At 44.0% G+C, this 23,674-nt stretch overlaps 1 protein-coding gene across 1 annotated transcript in view; it reads right to left on the bottom strand.

Moving 5' to 3' along the window:
• Positions 1-5,723: 5,723 nt before the first annotated feature.
• The window catches only part of LOC306760546 (solute carrier family 12 member 9), a 67,009-nt gene continuing 49,058 nt past the window's right edge, over positions 5,724-23,674 (bottom strand). The window contains exons 10-13 of the mRNA XM_079246441.1: positions 16,473-16,665; positions 9,780-9,954; positions 8,706-8,852; positions 5,724-7,381 (exon numbers count right to left, since the gene is read on the bottom strand). Coding sequence (XP_079102567.1) covers positions 6,429-7,381; positions 8,706-8,852; positions 9,780-9,954; positions 16,473-16,665 — 1,468 coding nt within the window. The 3' untranslated portion in view covers positions 5,724-6,428. The remainder of the gene's footprint in view (positions 7,382-8,705; positions 8,853-9,779; positions 9,955-16,472; positions 16,666-23,674) is intronic.

The following is a 23,674-nucleotide window of genomic DNA, read 5'->3' as shown; positions in this document are numbered from 1 at the left end:
TTCATCATTTTTTTGTTGTTTTTTTTTTTTTTTTACTGTTGATTTGGGTTGCTGCTCTAAAGACAAGTACATATGGAATTATACCAGTTCCTTCAGCAGTTCTATAACAAAATTAATTCTTGCAGATGATTTAGTAGTTGTATAAAATTGGGTGGCAACTTGCATAAGAGCCCTGCGATGGACTGGCAACCTGTCCAAGGTGTACCCCGCCTCTGGCCCGAAGGCTGCTGGGACAGGCTCCAGCTCCACAGCGACCCTTACTCAGATTAAGCCGGTTCAGAAAATGAGTGAATGAATGAATGAACTTGCATAAGAGTTAACGTTTCACATATGTAACTTATTGGATAATTACCAGGATCCTGTTTCATTATTATAATTTTACTTTAACAATAGAATTCTGACATTCCTCAAGAAATTTTTAATAAAGATATCAAAATGATAATAATAAATATAAAATAAAAATAAATAATTAAAATAAATTAAAAAGGAAGCAAATCCTACAGGTTTTTTACTTTTTTCCTTCTTTTTTCCCTTGGCCATACTGATATTCATTTTTACATTTCAGGAAGTTGGTGAGCCTTGTGGGATTTTTCCTCCCAAGTTTCCTCCCATAAATTCTGATCAGTTTTCACCTGCACTGATTAGTAATAAGTAACTTTGGAGTGTTTTGATGTTTTTCCACAATGTTTTTTGATTGTGGTTGTATATTTGGGAATAAAGAAGACCATTCATGTTTGGAGCTGTGTGATGGTTCATCTCCTCACAGCTGGCAGGTTTCTGCTTCTGGTGTTTTCCATGTTCTCCTCAGGCCAGTGTGGGTTCTCTCCTGGTCCATCAGCTTCGCCCCACAGTCCAGAAACATGATGTAGATCAAGTGGTTCTGCACTGACCCTGGGAGTGAGTGTGAGTGCATGGATGATCATCTCTGGATTGCAAACTGCATTTTGCCTGATGATAACTGTGATAGGCATGAATGAGTACTGAAACAAGGCTTTGCTGTCTTGTGCTAAGAAAACATGATGATCATGACATGGAACCAGAACAGCTCTTAATGGAGCAAGTCTGATTATATAGAAGGTTTGCTTTTCTTTTCTTTTCAATGAGTTATTTCTTTTGAGAAAGAAATCGTAGTTTTACCTTTGAGATGTTTCAACTGTTCCCTCAGTTTGTCTTCAGCAGCTATCGCCATGGCAAACCCCTGGCCACCAACCTAGTCGTGATGGACTCGGATCTTAAACTTGATAGACAAGTTAATGTGGTTGTGAAAAGTAGTTTTCATCATCATCAAGTTTTTGCTAAAACTGAATATTTTTTTTTATCTTTCTCTGATTTTGAGTGCCTCATGCATGCTTTTATTTCCTCACGTCTGGACTATTGCATCCCATTTTATTCTAAAATTAATCGCAGCCCACTTTATTACCTGCTGTTAGTCCAGAATGCGGCGTCGCGCCTCTTAACAGGTACAAAAAAAAGCATGAGCACACCTGTCCTATTCTTCCGTCTTTGCACCGGCTTCCTGTTGGTTTTAGAGCTGATTTTAAGGTTTTATTGTTTGTTTTTAAGGCGCTGAATGGACTGGCCCCGAAATACAATTCTAACCTCATCCAAATCTACACTCCAGGTCAGAGGGCCAGCTCTGCCTTATGGTCCTGAAGACGAGGCTTAAAACTCGGTGGGACGGGGTCTTTTCTGTTGCAGAACCTAAACTGTGGAATGCCCCGCCCCCCCCCCCCCCCACGTCAAAACAGCCCCCACCCAGAGTGTTTTAAGTCTCATCTTAAGACTCATTTTTATTCTCATGACTTTTAACACCGCATGACTTGTGTGGTCCTCTGTGTCTTTTTATTTCATTTTAATAAATTATTTTTTTGTATTTTTAACTTTTTATTGGGATTGATTTTAAGCTTATTACTTTGTATTTATTGCTATTTTAGCAGAGTTCATATTTTAGTATTGTAACAGTTTTTTTTAAAACTGTTTTATAATATTTGTGCAGCGCTTTGGAAACTGTTTATGATTATCAAATGTGGTACAGAAATAAAGTGGACTGGACTAAACGTAATCCGACATCCGTTGTGACATTTGTTTATCGGCTGGTTGGATCCTGGTGGATTTCTTGGAAATCCAAGACCTGCCTGGAAATGTGACATGTTTATAGCAGTCGACACGCCTCCTGATGCCCGGTGGTCTTTGGAGGAGAGACTTCCATGCATGGGACAGAAGGAAAGCCCCGTAGTCGCGGTAGATGGTGTCATCGCATCACCTCCTGATTTCTACAGCTTCTTTAATCCACTCTTATCGCGCTTCGTACACTTCTGATCCACAACAACCAATACGTTTTACAAATGAATAATAACAGAAAAAAAAAGAACAGACTGCATCAAATCTTCTCCTCCATCCAAACCTGCAAAAGGTCACATGATTTGTGTTCACATGATATGCATTTCCATAACACTGAGAACTGCAATAACTAAATATCGCAATAAAAAAAAAATGCTCATGGAAACACCTACATTTAGAAAAAAGGCTGAAATATCATTAAAAAGTTTTTATGCTCTCATGAAGTGGTTTTTCATACGTTTTGATAAATGAGCATGTTGCAAAAGCGTAACGGAAACACTTTAATTTACGGCTTCCGGTGAAGACGGCGCGGTGCGGAACAAACAACAGCGAATGTCAGAGTTTTAGAAATGAAAATGAGGGAGAAAGGTTTTGAAAAGAGCAAATTCTCCAAAGCAAGTTGAAAAACGGTTCTCATAAAATTTAGTCAGCCAGACAGTTTTTTTTTTTTTTTTTTTTTTTACAAAACTTAGGCTCGTGCGCAAAAAAAGGAAACACCTGCAAATCGCAATTGTTTGTCCAAACATACAAATATCGCTTTTATTTTGTGAAAAATGTAATGGAAACGCACCCTGTGATGGACTGGCCAGCTGTCCAGGGTGTATCCCGCCTTTTGCCCACAGACTGCTGGGATAGGCTCCAGCTTCCCCGAAGCTGAATGAATGAATGAATGAATGAATGAATGAATGAATGAGTGTAATGGAAGTGCAGCTGTGGATTTGTTTCTGAAATTGTCTAAAACACTCATTTTCAGCTGTTTGTATTAATTTGAAACTTTTAAAACGTAAACTCTATCATAGTTGTGCAATAAAGGTTTATTTTTCTGCATTCCAGCTCTGAATCAGGTTTTGCAGTGTTGAGTTTGCTAATGTAAAAAAAAAAAAAAAAAAAAAAGCTGCAGGGCAAAAAGAACAAGAGATGATGACAGGAGGGTGGAGGGTGGGTGCAGCAGCAGACACGAAGCGCTGCCCCATGGGGGGATTTCTGAAATATACGTGTGTGTGTGTGTGTGTGTGTGTGTGTGTGTGTGTGTGTGTGAGCTAAAATGAAGATAGAAACCACGGGTGTGTTTTTGCCTCAGAGTGTAAAACTCAGTTCTGTCATGTCTGCAGCCTGATCAGAGGAAACTTGTCACAACATTGCCACTTCCACGGATCGTCAGGTCCAAAACCAGCAGGGACGTTGTCGGCACGCGCGCGTCATCGCTGATCATTTCTGCAGCGCTTTAAATTTCATCTCCATCCCCGCAAATTTTACATCCACTTAATTGTATGTGGCATGCAGATTTCCAGAGTCATCAGATGGAGGGAGAGAGATGAAGCCGCGAATGTCAAACAGGATTTGGTCTCGCTGACTCCCAGATTGTATAAGTAGCTGAGGCCAAACAGACCTCTGGCTTTTTCTCTGAATCATGTTTGCATTCAGATGTGCAGAAAGTTGGAATTTGTATTCAGATTCACATTTAAAGAGTTTCAAATCCTCATAATCTACTGTTTACAGCAGCAGAACCCCTCAGAAACACATCTGAGCTGGATTATTGTGTGCTTACATGTATTTACATGCAGTAATAACAGACTCAGGTTTAGAACAAGTGTCACCTAAAGATTTCGTCTGGAAGTTATTCACACTGGGAGCAGCATATTTTAGTGTTTGAATTGGAAAAAAAAATGAATAAAATGTTAAAATATCAAAATCTTTGAGAGAAATTTCTGATCTTCTGATATAAATTCCAGAAAAGATGTAAATATTGATAACTGGTAGGAGACAGCAGACAGGTTTTGCTGATGTAAATATAAATGATGTAATTGTTTGGTTTTCAGGTTTTGTATCGATGTGAACATCAGGACTGTGTTGAAGCTGAAAATGGATCATTTATGATTTAAAAACGTTTGAAATCCTCATCTTTAACATCGTCCTGCAGCTGCAGACGTGTCAGAGCCTTAAATTTAAAATGTGGTAACATTTAAACGTATTTCTGAGGTTAGAGGCGGATGGAGCGAGATGTCACACACAGATGCGCAGACTGGTGAGGTTTGTGTCATTCAGAGAATTTCTGATTTTAATCGTTTGTCTGATGAATCCATGTTCACATGATTTCAGTTTCTTAAAACCAGCTTTTATGTTTAAAAAAACTCTGGTTATCGTATCTGAATGAGTTACTTATGTTAGAACCCTCCTTTATAATGGAAAACAGGCCATTTAGCACAGCTAATGTCCCGTTACAGGAAGACTTCCACAAGTCTTCCTTATTCATGAAGGTACAAAGCTTGCTGTGTCGAGGATCCCACATCTGTCATAAGGGAGAAAAAATGGCAAAATCCCTTCATTATCTGGTGACATTGATAAAAAGTTTACGTGGGGTCATGCATTAATAAATCTTAGAAAAAGATCCACCAAGTAAACTTGTTTACAAGTCTATCAAGCTCACTATTAATAACTATTAGTGTTTTTGTCCTGTTAGGAGTTTAACATCAGCAGGCTGAAGGCTCTGTAGACCAGATAAGGTCTGTGTGTTTCCGTCCTGGTTCATTTAGTCTTTCCAGACAGGAGCCCTGTCAAACCCCCCCCCCCCCAGAGGTCTATCAGAGGATGAGCCTGACTGTGTTCATCACTTACATTTGTTGTTATTACTGTCTTTGTAAATAAAGCTGTAAAAAACAGTCAGGATGCCGTTGGACTTTCATCTCATTGGCCAAACTAAGTCAGCTGTTTGGAGAAATTCGTCCCCAAACTTGAACAGGACTTCAAGTTTTAAGCCATTTCTCTTCAAATGTAGCTAAATTTGGTTAAATCTAGAGTTCAGTTTATAATAGTTCTAGGATTTTCATTGACAGGTTCTTTTCTTTCCAAAGAAGCATCTTCACCAACAACGCCAGTAGACCTGAAGCCGTCAGTCTGCACACACTCCTCCAAACATGAAATTCTCCCCGGGTCTTTCACTCACTGATTGTCAGCCTCCCTCCTCCTGAACACATATCAGCAGTTATTTGGTCTTATTTTCTCCAATCTGCTGTTCACCTCGGTGCTGAGATGGAATCCATTTCTGCCCGCCCATCAGTGAGGGACGGCGCAGGACGAGCTAATCTGGCTGGCAGGCTCCATCTTGTATCTCCGTGTCTGAGCTGCTGAGCATCTCAGTCCTGATTTCCCAAGTTTACCTCAAACAAACAGAAAGAGCCCTCAGCTCTGCTAGGAGACGCACAAAGTCCAGACTCCCCAAGCTGTCAGGAGGAAAAAAATAAAGTACTGAGCAAATGGAAAAAGGACATTTATTCCTTCTGTAATTTCAGTTTACACTTTATACATATTTCATTTTTAAACAAACTTTTAATGTTTTATTCCCTCAGTGTTTGGAAGAAACGTAGTGTCACTGGAGTGATGAGTTTAGTGTCCAAAGATCTGCAGAAACCCAATGAAGACACTTCCTTCTGAGTCGAGGAGTCAAGTTCAACCACAACATGAGGAGAATTTAATCATCACACATCTTCAGATTGCTGATAGAAACGGTGAAAAATCATTTAAAAGAAACACGATTTGTCAGCTGCAATTCAGCTGGTTTAAAAATCCCCAAAAAGCAGCTTTTTTTAATGCAGAATTTACAGAAACGAGTTTAGAGGCTGCAGGTCGTTCCAGACTACAAGCTGCACAACCGAACAGGTATGAAAATGTTTTCAGCCGACTTAACAGGAGGCCTGCGGAGCAGCGAGGGGCGCCGCGGAGTGAAAACAGTGATTTCTACAAATCCCAGCGGGATCGTGGACGATGGGTCGCCTCTGTGGCTGTAAACACGTAACGTCTGCGAAGCTGCACAAGATGTTTGGCAGAGGAAGGAAAAAGTGCACTTAGATAAAAGGAGTAAAAGGAATGTCGTCCTGAGATCCAACAGGAAAACTTTGGAATAAAACCTTCAAGATGATTCAGGAGCAGCAGCTCTGCTGTGAGTGATCAGAGAGCGACAAGGCGCCGGCGCCGCCTGCAGGCGCTCAGGAGCTCGACTGGAAGTTAAGAGCAGAGATTCAAAAAAAAAAAAGAGCAAAGGTTAAATGAGGAGACGTTTAGATTTCTGTCGTGTTTGGCTCCTGAACATGTCAGAGGTCAGTGGTGATGACGGGTGTGACGCCGTGGATGAGAAGCGTCGGCCCCAAGTCCTGAGTCAGCAGCTCCAGCTGGTGCAGGTAGGAGGTGTAGCGCCGCGTGTCGGCCGGGGGCCGCGGCAGGTAGAGGAAACGCACGGCGGGGGGAGGCCGGGCCTCGTCCAGGATCATCTTGTTGACAGCCGTCAGGTAGCTGTCCGACAGGCGGGTGGCGTTGCTCGGAAAGCTGTTGACGAAGTCGTCTTCGCACTCCTGATCGTCGACCCCCGCCGTCTTCTCGTTGGCGCCGTCATCCGTATTTGGCTGCTTCTGCCTCCAGCCGCCTTGGCGCTGCCAGTGTAGCGCCACCACCTCGTCCCAGTGCACGGGGTAGATATTGGCCTTGATCCTCAGGTCCTTCAGCAGCTGCCGCAGCTTGTCCTCAGACGCCCTGACGCTGCGGCCCTCCTCCACGCACAGGAAGAGGCGCAGCGTGGCCTTCCTCCAGGCTCTCACCATGTTGAGGATGCACGCCAGCTGCAGCAGGAACAGCGAGCACGTGTCCACGTAGCTGCTGCTGTCGGGACGCAGGAGGTTCACCGGCCAGACGTCGACAAACACACCCCCCGTCCCTGAAGGCGAGGGGGGCGGCGAGAGGACCTTCGCTCGGTCAAAGCCGCTGAAGTATCGAGCTAGCACCACGTTTTTCAGCATCTTCATGGCATCAGAAATGATCGCCACGTACTCCTGAGGTCCGAGGACCTTCCCGTCCCCCAGTTCACCTCCATCTGGTCTGTCGGCGGACCCTCGCAGGGAGGGGAAGTGGAAGAGGGGAGGCTCCTGTAGCTCCTGGGAGGGGCTCAGGGCGTCGGTGGACGAGCTGGACGACTGGAAGGGATCCACCAGCTTTTCCTCTGGAAGACAGTCGTCATAGAAACCAAGAACCAGGGTGTTGGGCCGCATCCCACCTGAAGGAGAGGACAGGTTGACAGAGATCATCATCATCGGTGATTCTGTTGGACATGAATCAAACTGATTCAGTTTGTTATGGATGAAGAAAAGCATCTGTTCCCTGAGATGCTATAAGAAATGCAGAAGATGGTCTCTAAGGACCCGTCTAGCAAATGGTTTAAGCGAGTTTGTAAGTCAGAAAGAGGAAGGATTTGTAAAAGCCGTCGCAGTGAAAGGAACAGAAGTCGCAGGAAAATGCAGCGACCTCTGGACGTTGCGCTGGCGGGTAAAGCAGAAGCACTGAAAGGAGGAAATGATCTAAATGACAGCAGCGTCGTCGGACAATGAACTCCTTGAAGCTGGTGATAAAATGTGGAAAATAGTCTATAAGGAACGCCATCAGCACACTGACGGAAAAATGACGATTTAGGGGTTAAAAACAAACAACTTCTGCAGCAGATGTGTTAGTTTTTGTGTTAATTTAGCAGAAAATCTTGTCTTTTTAAAGCAGGATGATTAAAAGCTAACTGTTTAAAAAACAAGCAAGTAAAAATAAAGTTTCAGGTCCAGATTTACTAACAATCTGCAGCTGCTGCAAACTCTGCTTTGGTGTTAAAAAGTCAAGTTTAACGTTTTTTCTCTGGAAAGCGAGACATTTCAGCCAACAGTCTTCAGTCACAACCAGAAAAACATCATCCAGCATTGCTCAAAAAGCAGCAGGATTATGGGACAAGATGTTTCCTAAAGGAGATAATAGACACACTTTCCCATTAAATATGATGGAAAAGTTTCTAAACTTGACTGGTGCTTTAGTTTAACAGAGACCAACTGAGTCCCAATAATAGTTTTGGTTCAAAAACAGCTTAGATGTCACATTTCTCTGCTTCTGCCAAACTGAATAAACCATTAATGACCAAAACTTAGTTTACATTGAAATAACTGAAATAAAAAGACCAGGAGTCGGGTACATCCAGTACATCCAGATGGCCTCTTTATTAGGATGGTTGGAAAAGGCTCGTGTTTGCAGGTTAAAGCAATCTCACCTCAGTGGACAGTTAGCATCGGGATGCTAGCTTAGCTGAGCTGTTGCTAATTTAGCAACTTCACATTTTTTCTTTAATATTGTTGCTGAAGGAAATTAAGAGAACTTTGTCAGGGATTTACTGGTCGAGACGTTTTATTTTTTAGAAAAATATTTTTTAAAATGTAAATATGTAAAAGTTGGTGGAAGATAAAATTCAAACAAAGTCGCATAAAAAACCCAAAGGTGTCATTTGCAGCTGAAAGAAACATAAATCTGGCTCTAAATGCACTGTGTGTGCTGCTGGCAGCGGTACTGACCCAGTCCTGAGATGAAAAGGAGATGTTGGACACCGTGACGAACGGAGTCCGCCAGCGTCAGGTTGACGAAAGCCTTGATGTTTAGATGGTCCACCAGGGACAGCCAGGAGTCGTACTGGGACTGCAGGGGGTCGGATGGTAAGGTCTCTGAGAGGCAGGAGGAAACACAAAGATCATCAGAGGTCTTTCTGGCCAAGAACCTCAACGTCAGTATGACTGAAACATGGCGGTAACACAGAGAACAAAACACAAAGTAAAACTTAAAAAACATCAGGATGCTCCAAACCAACATTCCTCCAGCTTATAGAGTCAAGTTCTTCTTTTCACACGGATCAGTGGATCAATCAAGAATTAAAAAAGCTTCTAAGTGAAGGAAACGACGTCGTGTCGACCCAACAGAAAACCTGGTTGTAAGCTGGATCTTTCCCTAAGGAAGGGAAGCGGGACAGAAACGGCTGAAGGGTGTCACATGGGACGAGAACTGGACTGTAAATCAGGGGCAACAGGTCTGATGGGGGGGTGAGTCCTCCCCTGAGTCATCCAGCAGAGACATGGAACAGAGGACAGAAACATCTAATGAAGAGCTTTGGAAAGTCTTAAAGAAGCCTGAACTAATCCTGAGAAGTCGCATCTAAGAGATTTAAATCATGTTAAAGAATAAAGGAAAAAAAAGTCGCTTTCAGGCTCCTCTGACTTGGACAGTTTCTGTAACATACACTGTTTACACGCATGTTTCAGTAAATTACTGCATCTATTTCAACTTTCCAGCCAGTAAACACGGGACACACACTTCTATCTGCACATTCAGGCCGTCTTCAGCTCCTAACAAGACGTTTCAAATGGACACAAGTATTTTATGAAGCTTGACAGAATAAATGAAAATTAGGAGGATGGTGTGGAAAGAGCAGAGAATCCTCGACAAGAAAATCCACTTGTGTGTCCCCGTGGGAAAGAGGAGCTCCTTTATGTGAGTAATTGAGAAAAGAGCTCTTGGTGGATAATGAACATCTTTTTCCCCCACTCTGGACGTATTCATGGTTGGCTCCAGATTCTCATCATTCTGCGTGTCCTTACCGAGGTCTCCCAGCTGGACGTGTCCCAGCACGTAGAGGCCGCTCTTTTTGATGTCGTTAATGAAGGTGATGAGGCCCACGCTGCTACGGGGGTTGGATACCATCAGGAGGACCTGAGGCCTCCAGAACTTGACGTGGTCTTTCCTCACGTCCAGCATCAGCAGGTATTTACGCACCTACAGGCAGGAAGAGAGGCGCCACAAAGTAACTGCATAAGTGTGCACGTTCGCTGAAAGCTGCAGGAGTAAATAAGTAAATAAGTGTTATTGATCATCAGAGCAGCCGAGCTGAAAACGTCTTACTGTAATAAATTCTAATGAGTTTAAAGCCTGTAGGATTTAAATAAAGAAACATTGCTGGTTAGTGACATTTCATAAACAGAGTTGGCACAATAATTCATCTAAATTAATCAAACACATCAAACTCTAGAAGCTTTTTATGAATATTAGGAGGGGCTGGAAAAAAGATCTGCGACGGAGCGCCGACCGTTCCAGGCTGAACCTGCCTGCTGAGTGCTGGGATCGCCTCCAGCTTCCCTGCAACCCTGAACTGGACTCAGTGGTACAGAAAAGGAATGAATAAATGTAAAAAACATGATAAAACTTCCAGAAACTTCTGAATTATTTTCCCACCTGGTGCCTTTAACATTTGGGGCATTAAGGCTGTGTTGATAAATAATTATAAGGGTTTGGTGATAAAAGTGTAATAAATACAAATGAATGAGTAATAGAGTAAACCAATGTGGATAGAGGTGTACTAGAAGTATTATAATCAATTATATAGGTTGATTTTTGTGAATGAATAGTTTATATGATACGATGTAACATGAATGGACATGACATGCATGCATTTACTATGTAAAAATGGATGTAAAGAGATCATTTTGAAGATGTAAATAGCTTGTATTCCAGGACTGAACTGAAGTGCTGATGTGCTGTGAAACTTTTCACACGTTTTTGTTTGTTGATGTTATAATTGTGCTGGACCCCAGGAAGAACAGCTGTAGCTTGCAACAGCTAATGGGGATCCTTAATAAACTCAACTACAACTGTGGACTCGTGTATTTGAGTGTTCAGATGAACAAGAACTGGACCGGACCACCTCCAACAGGCTTTTTATAAGAACGGCCAAAGCAGACTTCACCTGCAGACCGAGGTCCTTCCGAGTGCAGAAAAGTCTCTTATGACTCCATTAAGGCCTCAGTCATATCACATGGCGTGGTTTGCTGAAGTGGCGGAGAGAAAGAACTGAACGGTCTCAAGCCTGTGGAGGTGGTGTGGGACAGGAGGATGATGGCAAAGCTGTCATCCATCGTGGACATTGCCTCCCACCCCCTACAGGAGACTGTTAGAGTCCTGGAAGGTACCATCAGTAGCCGGCGTCTTCACCCACGACACACAACAGAAGTACCGCAGGTCCTTCCCTCTGCTGTCAGACTCTCATCAGGCCTGCACCCAGCAGAGATCATCATCCTCCATCGACAGCTTCATCATCGCGCAACATCCAGTCATACTCGCTGCATGTATACATGTTTAAACCTATTTGTTCAAAACTAACTTCCATACACGGCTTTTTCACACAGTATTTATAACTGCTCTACTTTCTACTGTTAGCTTCTGTTGTATGAATGTAAATATATGTGTGTTTTATTTCTTGTTTTGGTTCTGTGTGAGTGTGTATACTTTACCCAGCTGTCTGTCTGCAGCACCAGATTTCCCCAGCGAGGGATGAATAAAAGGCCCATCTTATCCCATCTTCAATAACTCAAATACATATTTTCATAGATATTTTTTTTCTTTGGAAAAAAATGTTTTCTGGGTAAAAATGTGTAAAAAAAAAAAAAAAAACACCACAAAGCAAGCACACAAACTGGGTCTGATCTTCGTTGCTCAGGAGTTTTAAAAGGATTCCTGTGTGAAGCTGGTTCACAGGTTTGTGTTTAGATTAATCTGTTATTAAACCGAGTCTGAAGACTTTCCTGTTCTCACGCATCTGATTGGCTGATTAAAACTGAAGGATGCTGAATAACTACTCCTGTAGAATAAAGGCCAACCAGATCAGAAGTTCCCTGCTCGAGGGTCTTTTTGGTTGTTGGCGATGTAACGGAGGCGTCTACTTTTCCTGGCCGGAGTCTTCAACTCAAAAATTCCTTAAAATAAACTTCATTATTTTTCTAATTGCTCAACCTCTATCCACGACATGGATTCTCCACACAACCTTGTGTGTATTCTGTCTTATCTGTATTCATGTTGTTTGGTAACCATTAGGACTATAAACTACCAGGACTGTGTGTGTGTGTGTGTGTGTGTGTGTGTGTGTGGATTAAGATATATGAGCATGTAATATGTGTGTGTACATGTCATTCAGATTGTCACTATGACTAATGTGCCTGTGTTATAGCTTATGAATGTACATAAAAAATACCAGTACGTATTAATGTGTATAACGACGCGTGCTGGAACACACCATCATCAGGATTTCCAGCATGTTGTCGAGGTGGTGGCAAACGTCACCAAGCTGAACCAAACATCACATCTACAGTCTGCCGGCAGTGATCAAACGATAAAAATACAAACGATAATATTAAAAATGATAAAAGCCGCAAGTGGCATCCATCGGGTCTGAGCTTCAGTCTGAGGATCTCATCTCGGTACCTAATGGCAGTCAGGCTACCTCTGGCGAGCACATGGAGGGCTGTGCGGCCCTCCAAAGAAATGCCACCCCACACCATTACTGACCCACTGCCAAACTGGTCCTGCTGGAGGATGTTGCAGGCAGCAGAACGTTCTCCACGGCGTCTCCAGACTCTGTCATGTCTGTCACATGTGCTCAGTGTGAACCTGCTTCCATCTGTGAAGAGCTCAGGGCGCCAGTGGCGAATTTGCCAATCCTGGTGTTCTCTGGCAAATGCCAAACGTCCTGCACGGTGTTGGACTGTAAGCACAACCCCCACCTGTGGACGTCGGACCCTCATACCACCCTCATGGAGTCTGTTTCTGACTGTTGGAGCAGACACATGCACATTTGTGGCCTGCTGGAGCTAATTTTGCAGGACTCTGACAGTGCTCCTCCTGTTCCTCCCTGCACAAAGGAGGTGGTAGCGGTCCTGCTGCTGGGTTGTTGCCCTCCCACGGCCTCCTCCACGTCTCCTGATGTACTGGCCTGTCTCCTGGTAGCGCCTCCATGCTCTGGACACTACGCTGACAGACACAGTAAACCTTCTTGCCACAGCTCACACTGATGTGCCATCCTGGATGAGCTGCACTACCTGAGCCACATGTGTGGGTTGTAGACTCCGTCTCATGCTACCACTAGAGTGAAAGCACCGCCAGCATTCAAAAGTGACCAAAACATCAGAAAGTATCAGAACTGAGAAGTGATCTGTGATCACCACCTGCAGAACCACTCCTTTATTGGGTGTGTCTTTCCAATTGCCTATAATTTCCACCTGTTGTCTTTTCCATTTGCACAACAGCACGTGGAACTGATTGTCAATCAGTGTTGCTTCCTTAATGGACAGTTTGATTTTACAGACGTGTGGTTGACTTGGTGTTACATTGTGTTGTTTGGGTGTTCCCTTTATTTATTTGAGCAGTATTTATAAAAAAAAAAAAGCCCACATAATGCAGACAATGTGTATTTTACGTAAAATGTGTTCATGTGTTGTGCTTTTCTCAGTGTGAAATAAATATAATAAATATTATCCTATTACTCAGGTCACACTGTTTGTCATTTTTAAGCTGAAAATCACTGAAATGCAGTGGAGCTGTGCCCTGTAGTCTTACTGACAAACTTACTGACTGGAAAAATGGGCTTCAGTAGCTTCAGTTTCAGTACCAGCTGATCAGACTGGTGCCACTGGTGTAACTGGAGTGATGGGAACAGCAGACATTATGTGAAAAAGGAAACTTTAGTGGTTTGATGAAGAAGGTCGAGTCTCAGGTACTTCCAGCCAAACAAAGAGCTTCAGGATGACTTTAATCCTTTGAAAACACTGAGGGTGTGTTTCATCGGCTCCTGGTTATGACACTGGATTGTTAGAGAAAAAAGCATTTTCTTTGTGCTGGAGCTCCCATTTAGGATTTAGCCTGAAAAGACCCAAAAAAATCATTCTGATAACGACCAACTTAACAATGCAAGTTCAGCTGGATCTCCTGAAGCTGCTGAGTGCGTCTCCCCGGCGATCCATCAAAAATAAAGACGGAAGCAACATTATTATTTCCATCATAATCACCACGACTATTGTAAAAGATGAAAAACAAGGTCCCAGAGGCAAAATCCAACTGCCTCCACTCATCTAATCATCCGTCTCTCTTTATCTCTCCGTTCCTCCATCTTCTCATCCATCAGGCTATCATCATTTCACTGCTGCTTCTGTCTCATCCATCACTCATTCCCTCTCCCTGCTGATATCCTGCACCTCGTTCTCTTCCCACGATACGAATCAGTATTCCTCTCCTCCGTCCGTCTTTCTTTTCTCTCCTGAACTCTGCTGTTGATCAGCCTCCATCTCCAGTTGTGTTTCGTTGTTGCTCTCATGTCTGTTTCGGTCCCACACCTGGCACTCCCTGCAGCGCGGATCGAGCTGATGCATCGCCTACATGTGTGCCCTGTTTTACCAGCTTCAACCCTTTTATTTCACCACACTTCAGGTTTATAAAGTAAAGCTTCGGGGGGATTCAAAGAAATGATTAATATTTAACTCTTCAGTTACATCTGGTGCATATTAAAAATGTAAGTGATGTCATTACATCAGGTTATAACGGATAGGTAGAAATGTGCACGACTGCAGGTCAACAAACAGCACAGGCTTTATTAAAACTGATACTACAGTCCTTTATCAGTTATTATCAGTATTAATAACCAACCACAGGTGTGTTGAAAGTGATTGTGTCATAAGTACCGATTTATTATGGGTCCATCATGGTCTTTTGTCACTGGGACAAAACCAGTTGTTTGTGTAACAAACTGATTGTTTACAGCAGGAACACTGAACTCTGGTCCCTGAGCGCCGCTGTCTTGTGGTTTTAGATGTTTATGATACAATAAGACACAAATATTACCTGCTCCAACACAGCTGACTCAGATGACTGATTCTGTGCAGTACCTGATAGGATGTTGGGTCCATTTCATTTGATTCAGGTGTGTTGAAGCAGGACTACATAGAAAACCTGCTGGATTTCCACCTTTGCAGAACTGAATCAGAAACCCAAACTAGGGAATGAATGAATGCAACGAAGGTAAAATGAAATTAACTCCTCTCCGGGTCGGGAGTCAGGTCCTGCCTCAAGTGGAGGAGTTTAAATATCTCGGGGTCTTGTTCACGAGTGAGGGAAGGATGGAGCGTGAGATCGACAGACGGATCGGTGCGGCGTCTGCGGTAATGCGGACTCTGCGCCGGTCTGTCGTGGTGAAGAAGGAGCTGAGCCAGAAGGCGAAGCTCTTGATTTACCAGTCGATCTACGTTCCTACCCTCACCTATGGTCATGAGCTGTGGGTCGTGACCGAAAGAACGAGATCTCGTATACAGGCGGCTGAAATGAGTTTCCTCCGCAGGGTGGCCGGGCTCTCCCTTAGAGATAGGGTGAGGAGCTCGGTCATCCAGGAGGAGATCAGAGTAGAGCCGCTGCTCCTCCGCATCGAGAGGAACTAGTTGAGGTGGCTCGGGCATCTGGTCAGGATGCCTCCTGGACCTCCCTGGTGAGGTGTTCCAGGCACGTCCCTCTGGAAGGAGACCCCGGGGAAGACCCAGGACACGCTGGAGGGATTATATCTCTCGGCTGGCCTGGGAACGCCTCGGGATCCCCCCCGCAGAGTTGGCAAATGTGGCTGGGGAGAGGGAAGTCTGGGCTTCCCTGCTTAGGCTGCTGCCTCCGTGACCCGACCCGGATAAGTGGCAGAAGATGGAGGGATGGACGGATATCCTCTCAGGCCGTGATTCTGAACGCGTCCAGTAAAACTTAAATCCACACCGCAGCTTGCCGCTGCTCCCCCCCCCCCCCCCCCCCCCCTCATTGATTTTTAGGGAGTGATGCCTGAGATAGCGGCGGCTGTCTGGTGAACAAAGAAAAGGGATGAGGATGAGGAGGAAAAGTGCAATAAGTTAAGTGGTTATCATATTGTTCTGCCTTATGACAAACCCAACCCCCCCCCCCCCCCCCGCTCCCCACCCCCTCCCTGCCCATCACCTCTGCCAGCCTGCAGCCTTGGCAGAAGCTGCTGGGCTCCAGGCCCTCCTGGCAGCAGCGGCCCCTCTCCTTGAGAGCAACAGGCACACCACATAGAGGACAGAGGCGGCTGGATGATGCAGAGCGGTGTGTGTGTGTGTGGATCTGTGCCATACATGCTGTGTGTGCGCATGTGTGCGTGCATCTGGTAAACCTGATATATAAACTTGATAGCTGTTGCGAGGATGACACAGTAAAATGTGTACAGAAGAGGGAAAAAAAATGGAGGATGTGTGTTTTCGTCTGCTAAATGCAAAGTGACTGGATGAAAGTGTGTGTGTGTGTGTGTGTGTGTGTGTGTGTGTGTGTGTGTGAGAGTGATTCACTATAAACCTGATAGAACGATTGCTTGGCGGAGGTACAGGCTCTTGTAAAGCAGAGGGGATGAGATTTTAGTTGCTATAGTAATGACAGGGCAGTGTGTGTGTGTGTGTGTGTGTGTGTGTGTGTGTGTGTGTGTGTCAGACCTGGTGGAAAATGAGAGCCTGGCTGATGTATCCCCAGCTGGAGGTGGGGCTGAGGTAGTGAATCAGCAGGAGCAGAAGCAGCATGAAGGCGATGCTGGCTGAGGCGTAGATGGCGTTGATCAGGAACATCATGACGGCACAACCAATGATACCCAACACACACGTGTACCACGTGAAGTACCGGAAGGTGGGCCTGGGAGGGAGGAGAAGTAGAGGGGTGAATGTTATAGCATCAGCTGGAGGAAACTGAGAACATTGGGATAGAATTAAAAAAAAAAAAACGGATGGCAGCCTGAGAGTTCATAAATGTGTGTATGCAGGTGTGTGTGTAGTATTTATCATATCAGAGGTGAAGTAAAGAGTACTGCGGACTCTTTCAATATAAATTCCCCAGAGGATGTTTGTCTCTAAATGAGTTTTTATGCTTTGCATCTGCAGAATAAACTATTAGTTGATAACTTTAATTTGTTTTACATTTTTCTGAACATTTTTCTTTTTATTTCGTTCCAAACAGGAACAAAAAACAAAGTTTAACATGATAATTTAAATGTTTACAGGTTGCAGGTTCTCTTCAATGTATTCACAAAGCACTTCAACACCAGTCACGTCTGAAACATCTGACATTGTTCAAATAAAAGCAGAAAAATGACAAAATATTTAGTAAAAAGATTACGAGGAAAAAAAGATTAAATTTGAGTAATAAAAACAAAACGAAGTAAAACCGAATGTTGGGCCGAAGCAGAAGTAGTCCTGCTTTTTCAGCTGGGTCGGGTGACTTGAGGGACTGGTTGGGAGAATAATAGTGAAGTACAGATAAATGAGGTGAGACAAATCCATTTAAAAGTCTACATACAAAGATGAAGACGGACTGTAAACTGCAGAGGCAGTCTGAGTAGAGAAGCCACAGCCGAGCTTATTTGCTTTTTTATCGTGGTTCCTGTTAAAAGTCCTGCAGCAGTGTGCTGAACACACTGGTTTGCAGACAGTCCAGTTAGTACTGAGTAACTCCAAGACAGGGATTGCAGGAATCCAGCCATGATGGTGTAAAGGTCTGAATTTGTTTCCTGGAGCGGTTTTAGAAAAATGATCGAATATCTGGTTGATGACATGAAAATGAACCTGAAGGCTGCATCCCTGCCTTTCGCTGAGGATGTCGCTCCGTTGGTTTCCAGTCCTCAGATCCTTATTCTGGTTTCCCATCAGTCAAGAAACTGAATTCAAATCCTGTTGTTACAACAATCAATCAGTGAAAATGTATTTCTAGAGCACTTTTCATACAAAAACAGGACAAAGTGCTTTAAAGGATAAGAAGCAAAACTAAAACAAGGTTAAAAACAAGCCTTCAAAGACAAAAACATAATTCACTCGGAGTCCAACACACCCACTCATGTTTTCACACACACTCACAGGTAAAACCTAAAACACTCATCCAACGCCTCAGGCAAACAGACCCCAACACCAGGCTTAGTGCACTGTGAGGAAGCGATATCTTGGGGATCCATCCTCACCGGGACACTAATCATAACCACAGACAACCACCATTGTGGACCCACCCAGTCCATGGCAGGCCCGGGTGCCGACCAGTCCCCATTCGGACAGTGGAGGACGCGACCAACCCACCATGATAATGGTAATCTCCGCAGTGGTGACTCCATAAACCCAGCAGGACCAGGCCCCAGTGTGGAGGAAAAATCCGTTCAGGATCTTCTGGTTTGTTCAGAACCAACCAGATCTCTCAGGTCATCTGGGTCAGGTCTATTTTCTGTACCCAAAGTCAGATCTAAATATGGAGGCAGTGTTCACTTTTTAAGCTCCTCACATGTGGAACAAACTCCCAGAACCCCCCAGGTCCGCTGAAACTGTCAGCTGTTTTAAACCAGGGTTGAAAACCATTTAATTTGCCACCTTTTATCCAAATAATTTCATTCTGTATGAACAGCTAAACTGTTAAAACTAACTTGTCTTCATGCATTTTCTTTTTTTTAGTCCATTTAAATGCTTCCTGGATTAAGCTGTAATGCTTTTGGTGTTTTCATGTGAAACGGAATTGTTCTGCACATTAAACCTGCAATACAAACCTGCTTTGCTGTCCTCAGACCAACATCTTCAGCATGAACTGGGATGGTTCACAGATGAACAGATGAGTGTGAAGCAGTTGGGATGAAAGTCTATGACTATATTTTTATATCAGAAAAAACCTCCTGGAGCTGGTGACTGACTCACTGCCTCAAGCAGAGGAACTAAGTATCTCAGGATCTTGATGGCAGTAGAGATGGACAGACAGACTGGAGCTTTGTCAGCAGTAATGAGGGTGCTGCTCTAGTGTGATGAAGAGAGAGCTTAGCTGAACATAAAGCTTTTTATTTTCTGGTCTACCAATGTTCCAGCCTTCGTCTATGGTGACGGAAAGAGATCATGGATATGAGCAGCTGAAAGGAGATTCTTTCAGAAGGCAGTCGGGCTCAGCCTTAGAGACCAGGTGATGAGCTCGCACATCCAAAGGGAGCTTGGTGTGGAGGTTGTAGGCATCTGATTAGTTTACATCCTGGTCGCCTCGTCTTGGAGGATTTTTGGACATGTTGGAAAGCAGCACGGACACGGTTGGGGGATTATATATTCATCACAGGTTCAGAAGGTTCCCCTAACTTCTGTCAAGTTTACGATGGATGGATGGACGAATAAATGTACGGATAGATATATGGATGAATGAATGGATTGATGGATGGATGGACGGACGGACGGAGATATGGATGGATGGATGGACGAATATGCGGATGAATGAATGGATGGATGGACGGATGGATGAATACACGGATGGATAGATGGACGGATAATTTTGCTGACATATTGTATATTTCAACACTAGTTAAATCTTAAAATGTTTGACAAATTAAAATGTAAACACTCAACCCCCATCATCTACGCACACACACACACACACACACACACACGACTTCACAGCAGCATTCAAACAAATGGGGACTTAATGCTGAGATAAGATCAGTTAAAACAAACAGAATGAAGATAACAAGCTGCTCACTGCTGCAGTCGTGTCAGTGTGTGTGTGTGTCAGTGTGTGTGCGTGTGTGTGTATATATAATTAAGTTCAACAGCTTAATTTCCTGACCTCAGAGCGTCAGCTTCAGTTTTTCAGAGGAGATGCACCCAGGATGAAACTTTCACCCAGGAAGAAATATTTAAATCATTAACTCATTTTGATTCTCTGGAAGAGGAACTACCAGCTACAGTGTCTCAGTGTTTCACCAACCAAGATACCTGGAGAACATCTTCTCTGAACATGCAACATGTCCAACCTTACAGCAGATGGTCTCCAGCAGCAGAAGACCACAGCGGGTTCCCTCCTGTCAGTAAGAACAGGAAACTGAGGCTACAATTCACACAGACTCACCAGAACTGGACAATAGAAGATGGAGGAAAGAAGCTCAACCGTTGAATCAGTTTAACCTGGATTAATATTAAACAAGAGAAAACCACATCCATCCCTTTCTGAGCACAGTGCAGCATCTTCTGATGGAAACTTCCAGCAGGATGATGCACCATGTCACAAAGCTCACATCATCTCCACCATGACGATGAGTTCACTGTCCTCCAACGGCTCCACAGTCACCAGATCTCAGTCCAGCAGAGCAGCTTTGGGATGTGGTGGAACGGGAGATTCTCATCATGATGTGCAGCAACTGTGTGATGCTTCATGTCAACATGGAGGAAAACCTCTGAGGAACGTTTCCACCTTGTTGGATCTATGTTGATGGCAGTTCTGAAGGTAACAAAGGGTTCAGTGTAGTATCATGATAAAGTGGACGGTAAGAGGAATTTTAGGTCTACAAGTTGCAGATGAGTTTCAATGTCATTCATGTCAGCACCCTTTAAAAGACTGAGGATCACACAAACTGAAATAATGAATTAATGTTAAAACAATGTTTCTTTACACTGGAACACTGAAGACACCTTTCAGACAATCGAGTGAAAATTTTTCTCAAATAAAAACTTTCATCTGAACTACACAGGCTTCAAACTTTGCTTTTTATTTCGACTACACTTGTTCACCAAGCACAAGCCTTGGCCACAGTTCTTTAATCAGATCCTTCTTTCCATCCCATCAAAGAGGGGGAGGGTGTAATTACGATAAAAGCTTGCCCACCAGTTGGCTCTCCCCTCCATCCCCTTTGTCTCTGTAGCCCCTCTATCATCCACAGCACGGTCACTTCACCCGTTCTCCAGACTTCCTGCTAATCCAGCGACTGATGTCACTTTGCTGACACAGCAGAAGCTCCTCCAGGAAAAGCGTCCTTAGAGACACTTAGGAAAAGGAGCAGAGAGCAATGAAGATGGAGAGAGGAGGTACAGGCTGCAGCCAAAAAACACGTCATAACCGAAGAGAAGTGGGAACTGTCAACCCCCTACACACACACACACACACACACACACACACACACACACACTCTGCCAGCAGATGTCCATACGTGAGACGTCAATGAGTGGACGAGACATTACGTCAGGACTAAGACTTCACAAACCTGCAATCACCCAAATCGTGCTGCTGTTCTGAATCCAGATCAACCTGTTCTGGATCTGAATCAATTTGTTCTAATCTGGATCAACCTGTTCCCAATCTGGATTAACCTATTCTTAATCTGGATCAACCTGTTCCCAATCTGGATTAACCTATTCTTAATCTGGAACAACCTGTTCCCAATCTGGATTAACCTATTCTTAATCTGGAACAACCTGTTCCCAATCTGGATTAACCTATTCTTAATCTGGAACAACCTGTTCCCAATCTGGATTAACCTATTCTTAATCTGGAACAACCTGTTCCCAATCTGGATTAACCTATTCTTAATCTGGAACAACCTGTTCCCAATCTGGATTAACCTATTCTTAATCTGGAACAACCTGTTCCCAATCTGGATTAACCTATTCTTAATCTGGAACAACCTGTTCTGATCTGGATCATTGTGTTCTGAATCCAGATTAACCTGTTCTAAATCCCATCACCCTGTTCTGGATCCAAATAATCTTATTCTGGATCTGGATCAAGGTGTTTTGAATCCACATCAACCTCTTGTAAACTGGTTCTAAATTTAGATCGGCGTGTTACGAATCAGGATCAACCCATTCTGATTCCAGATCAACATGTTCTGGATGAGTCTCTTTAGAGTCCTGATACTAGTTCAGACTCTGGATGTTTTAAATCTGAATTACTCTCTCCTGAATTCACATCAGCCTCCTGTGATTCTGAATTTAGATCAGCCTGTTCTGAATCTGGATCAGCCTGCTGTGAAACCAGATCAGATTGTTTTAATCTGCGTTTGTCTTGTCTCTGCCTATGGAAACTGTTCTGCAGAGTCACAGGAAGGGACTTTTACATAAACCATCAGCCTGAGACATGAGGTCAGCGTAGGACACGCCATTAACCTGATCTGAATTTCTGGTCGGAACTGATCCACGGCACTTCGTCTTCAGTCATAACCATCCAGTAACATAATGATTCTCTTCCTGCCATTTTCTCTCATCCATCCAGATGCAGTTGATGATCCATCTGGATTTTTATCCCCTCCATCTCATTTACAAACACACTCCAGTCAAATCACTCTGACTCACATTTGGATGAGGACGATCGCAGCAGAGGACAAACCTTTAGTTTTTTAAGCTAATTATAGCTGCGTTAAATCAGAGACAATCAGGCGGAGCTGAATATTGCTGTAATTTACACGGTAAAGTTACAAAAAAAAAAAAAGGAGTGTGTTTGTGTTGAGCTGCTGGTTTAACTTCAACTGAAGGTCACCGAAGCTCCGAGTTTCACGCTTCCCACAAACATTACTTGGCGCCGATGCAGAGCACTCGGTCGTATCTAGAATGCTGGCCACTGACCCTGTGTGTGTGTTTTACATACTGTGTTAATATGTGTGTAAATCGACCGCATGAGGATCGCTCCGTGCTGCTGCAACCACCGCTGATAAAGCTGCAGCCAGCCTCTTCCCACAACACACACATGCAGAGATAAAACTGCAAATACATGCAAAGGATGGAAGCACACAAAAACCTCAGAGGTGACTACGAAGTCAGAACACTCATCTCTCCAGAGCTTTGTGGATCTACTTTCTGCAGACACACACACACACACACACATTTAAGCAGGCATCTTTTCCGCTACATCATAATTTCAGCCCCTTCCCTCCCATACACAACAGCAAATTCAAAGAAAAGGGAAATATTTCTGCTAAATTAGTTATGCTAATTACAGAGCAGCTCTCAGGGGGAGAGAAGGCGCTAAATGGCTTTTAATTCTTTTTACGCCTGGAAAGAGATGTGTGAGCGCGCCAGACAGAGAGCCTAGAGAAAGAAGCACAGACAACAAACAAAAAAAAATAATTAAACCAATAAACACATCAACTGGCATTAAAATCTGCCTGGTGACACAGCAACAGTCAGCGCAGTGAGTGAACGGCTCAGGGGACGAGGCCCCGAACCAGGCAGCCAGCCAGACAACAAGTCGTCTTATCAGCTCCGGGAGCTCCGGGTCCCTCGGCCAACAGGAAGGGGACGGTAAGAGAAAGTTTGCAGCGAACTTTGAGTCAGCTTTTGCCAGCGGTCATACAGTGATAATGAGGCAGGAGGAGATAGTACGCTGGACATCAAAGGCACCAGAGGAAAGATCAGGCGCTGACTGGGCTGCTTTTTTACTCTCTCACACACTAAAATATGCCCAGCATGGTGGTGTAGATGCTTCTAGTGTGAGAAGACCATGATGCAGTTTAACCAGAACACCGACATGTGTGATAAAACCTCTGCTGGTCCATTCACATCAGGACAGTCCGCTAGACTCGGTCCCATTGGGGACTCGGCTCCGCTGTAGGGGGGTGTATGCATGCGGACTGAGATCGTGTTCACGCTGCACTTTGGTCAAACGAGTCAAACAATTACAACAATATATCCCCATTCCCACCAAAGGTGGCGCTGTACTAGTATTTAGGAGACAAAATTATTGCTGCTTTGGGTTTTTTTATTCAGTCTCATGCAAGTAAACTGCAGAAATACGCTGCAACAATAGACGCAGTATGAATAACAGACGAGGCAGAGGAATCTTAACGCCATTGCTATGTGTTTACCCACAATGCAACACTACACCAAATGCAGGAAGTGACTATTTGTAGTCCGCGTCTTGTATTTGGTGCACT

The sequence above is a fragment of the Telmatherina bonti genome (genome assembly GCF_933228915.1).
Source record: "Telmatherina bonti genome assembly, chromosome: 9".
NCBI lineage: Eukaryota > Metazoa > Chordata > Actinopteri > Atheriniformes > Telmatherinidae > Telmatherina > Telmatherina bonti.
This window is presented reverse-complemented; position numbering and strand designations above follow the sequence as displayed.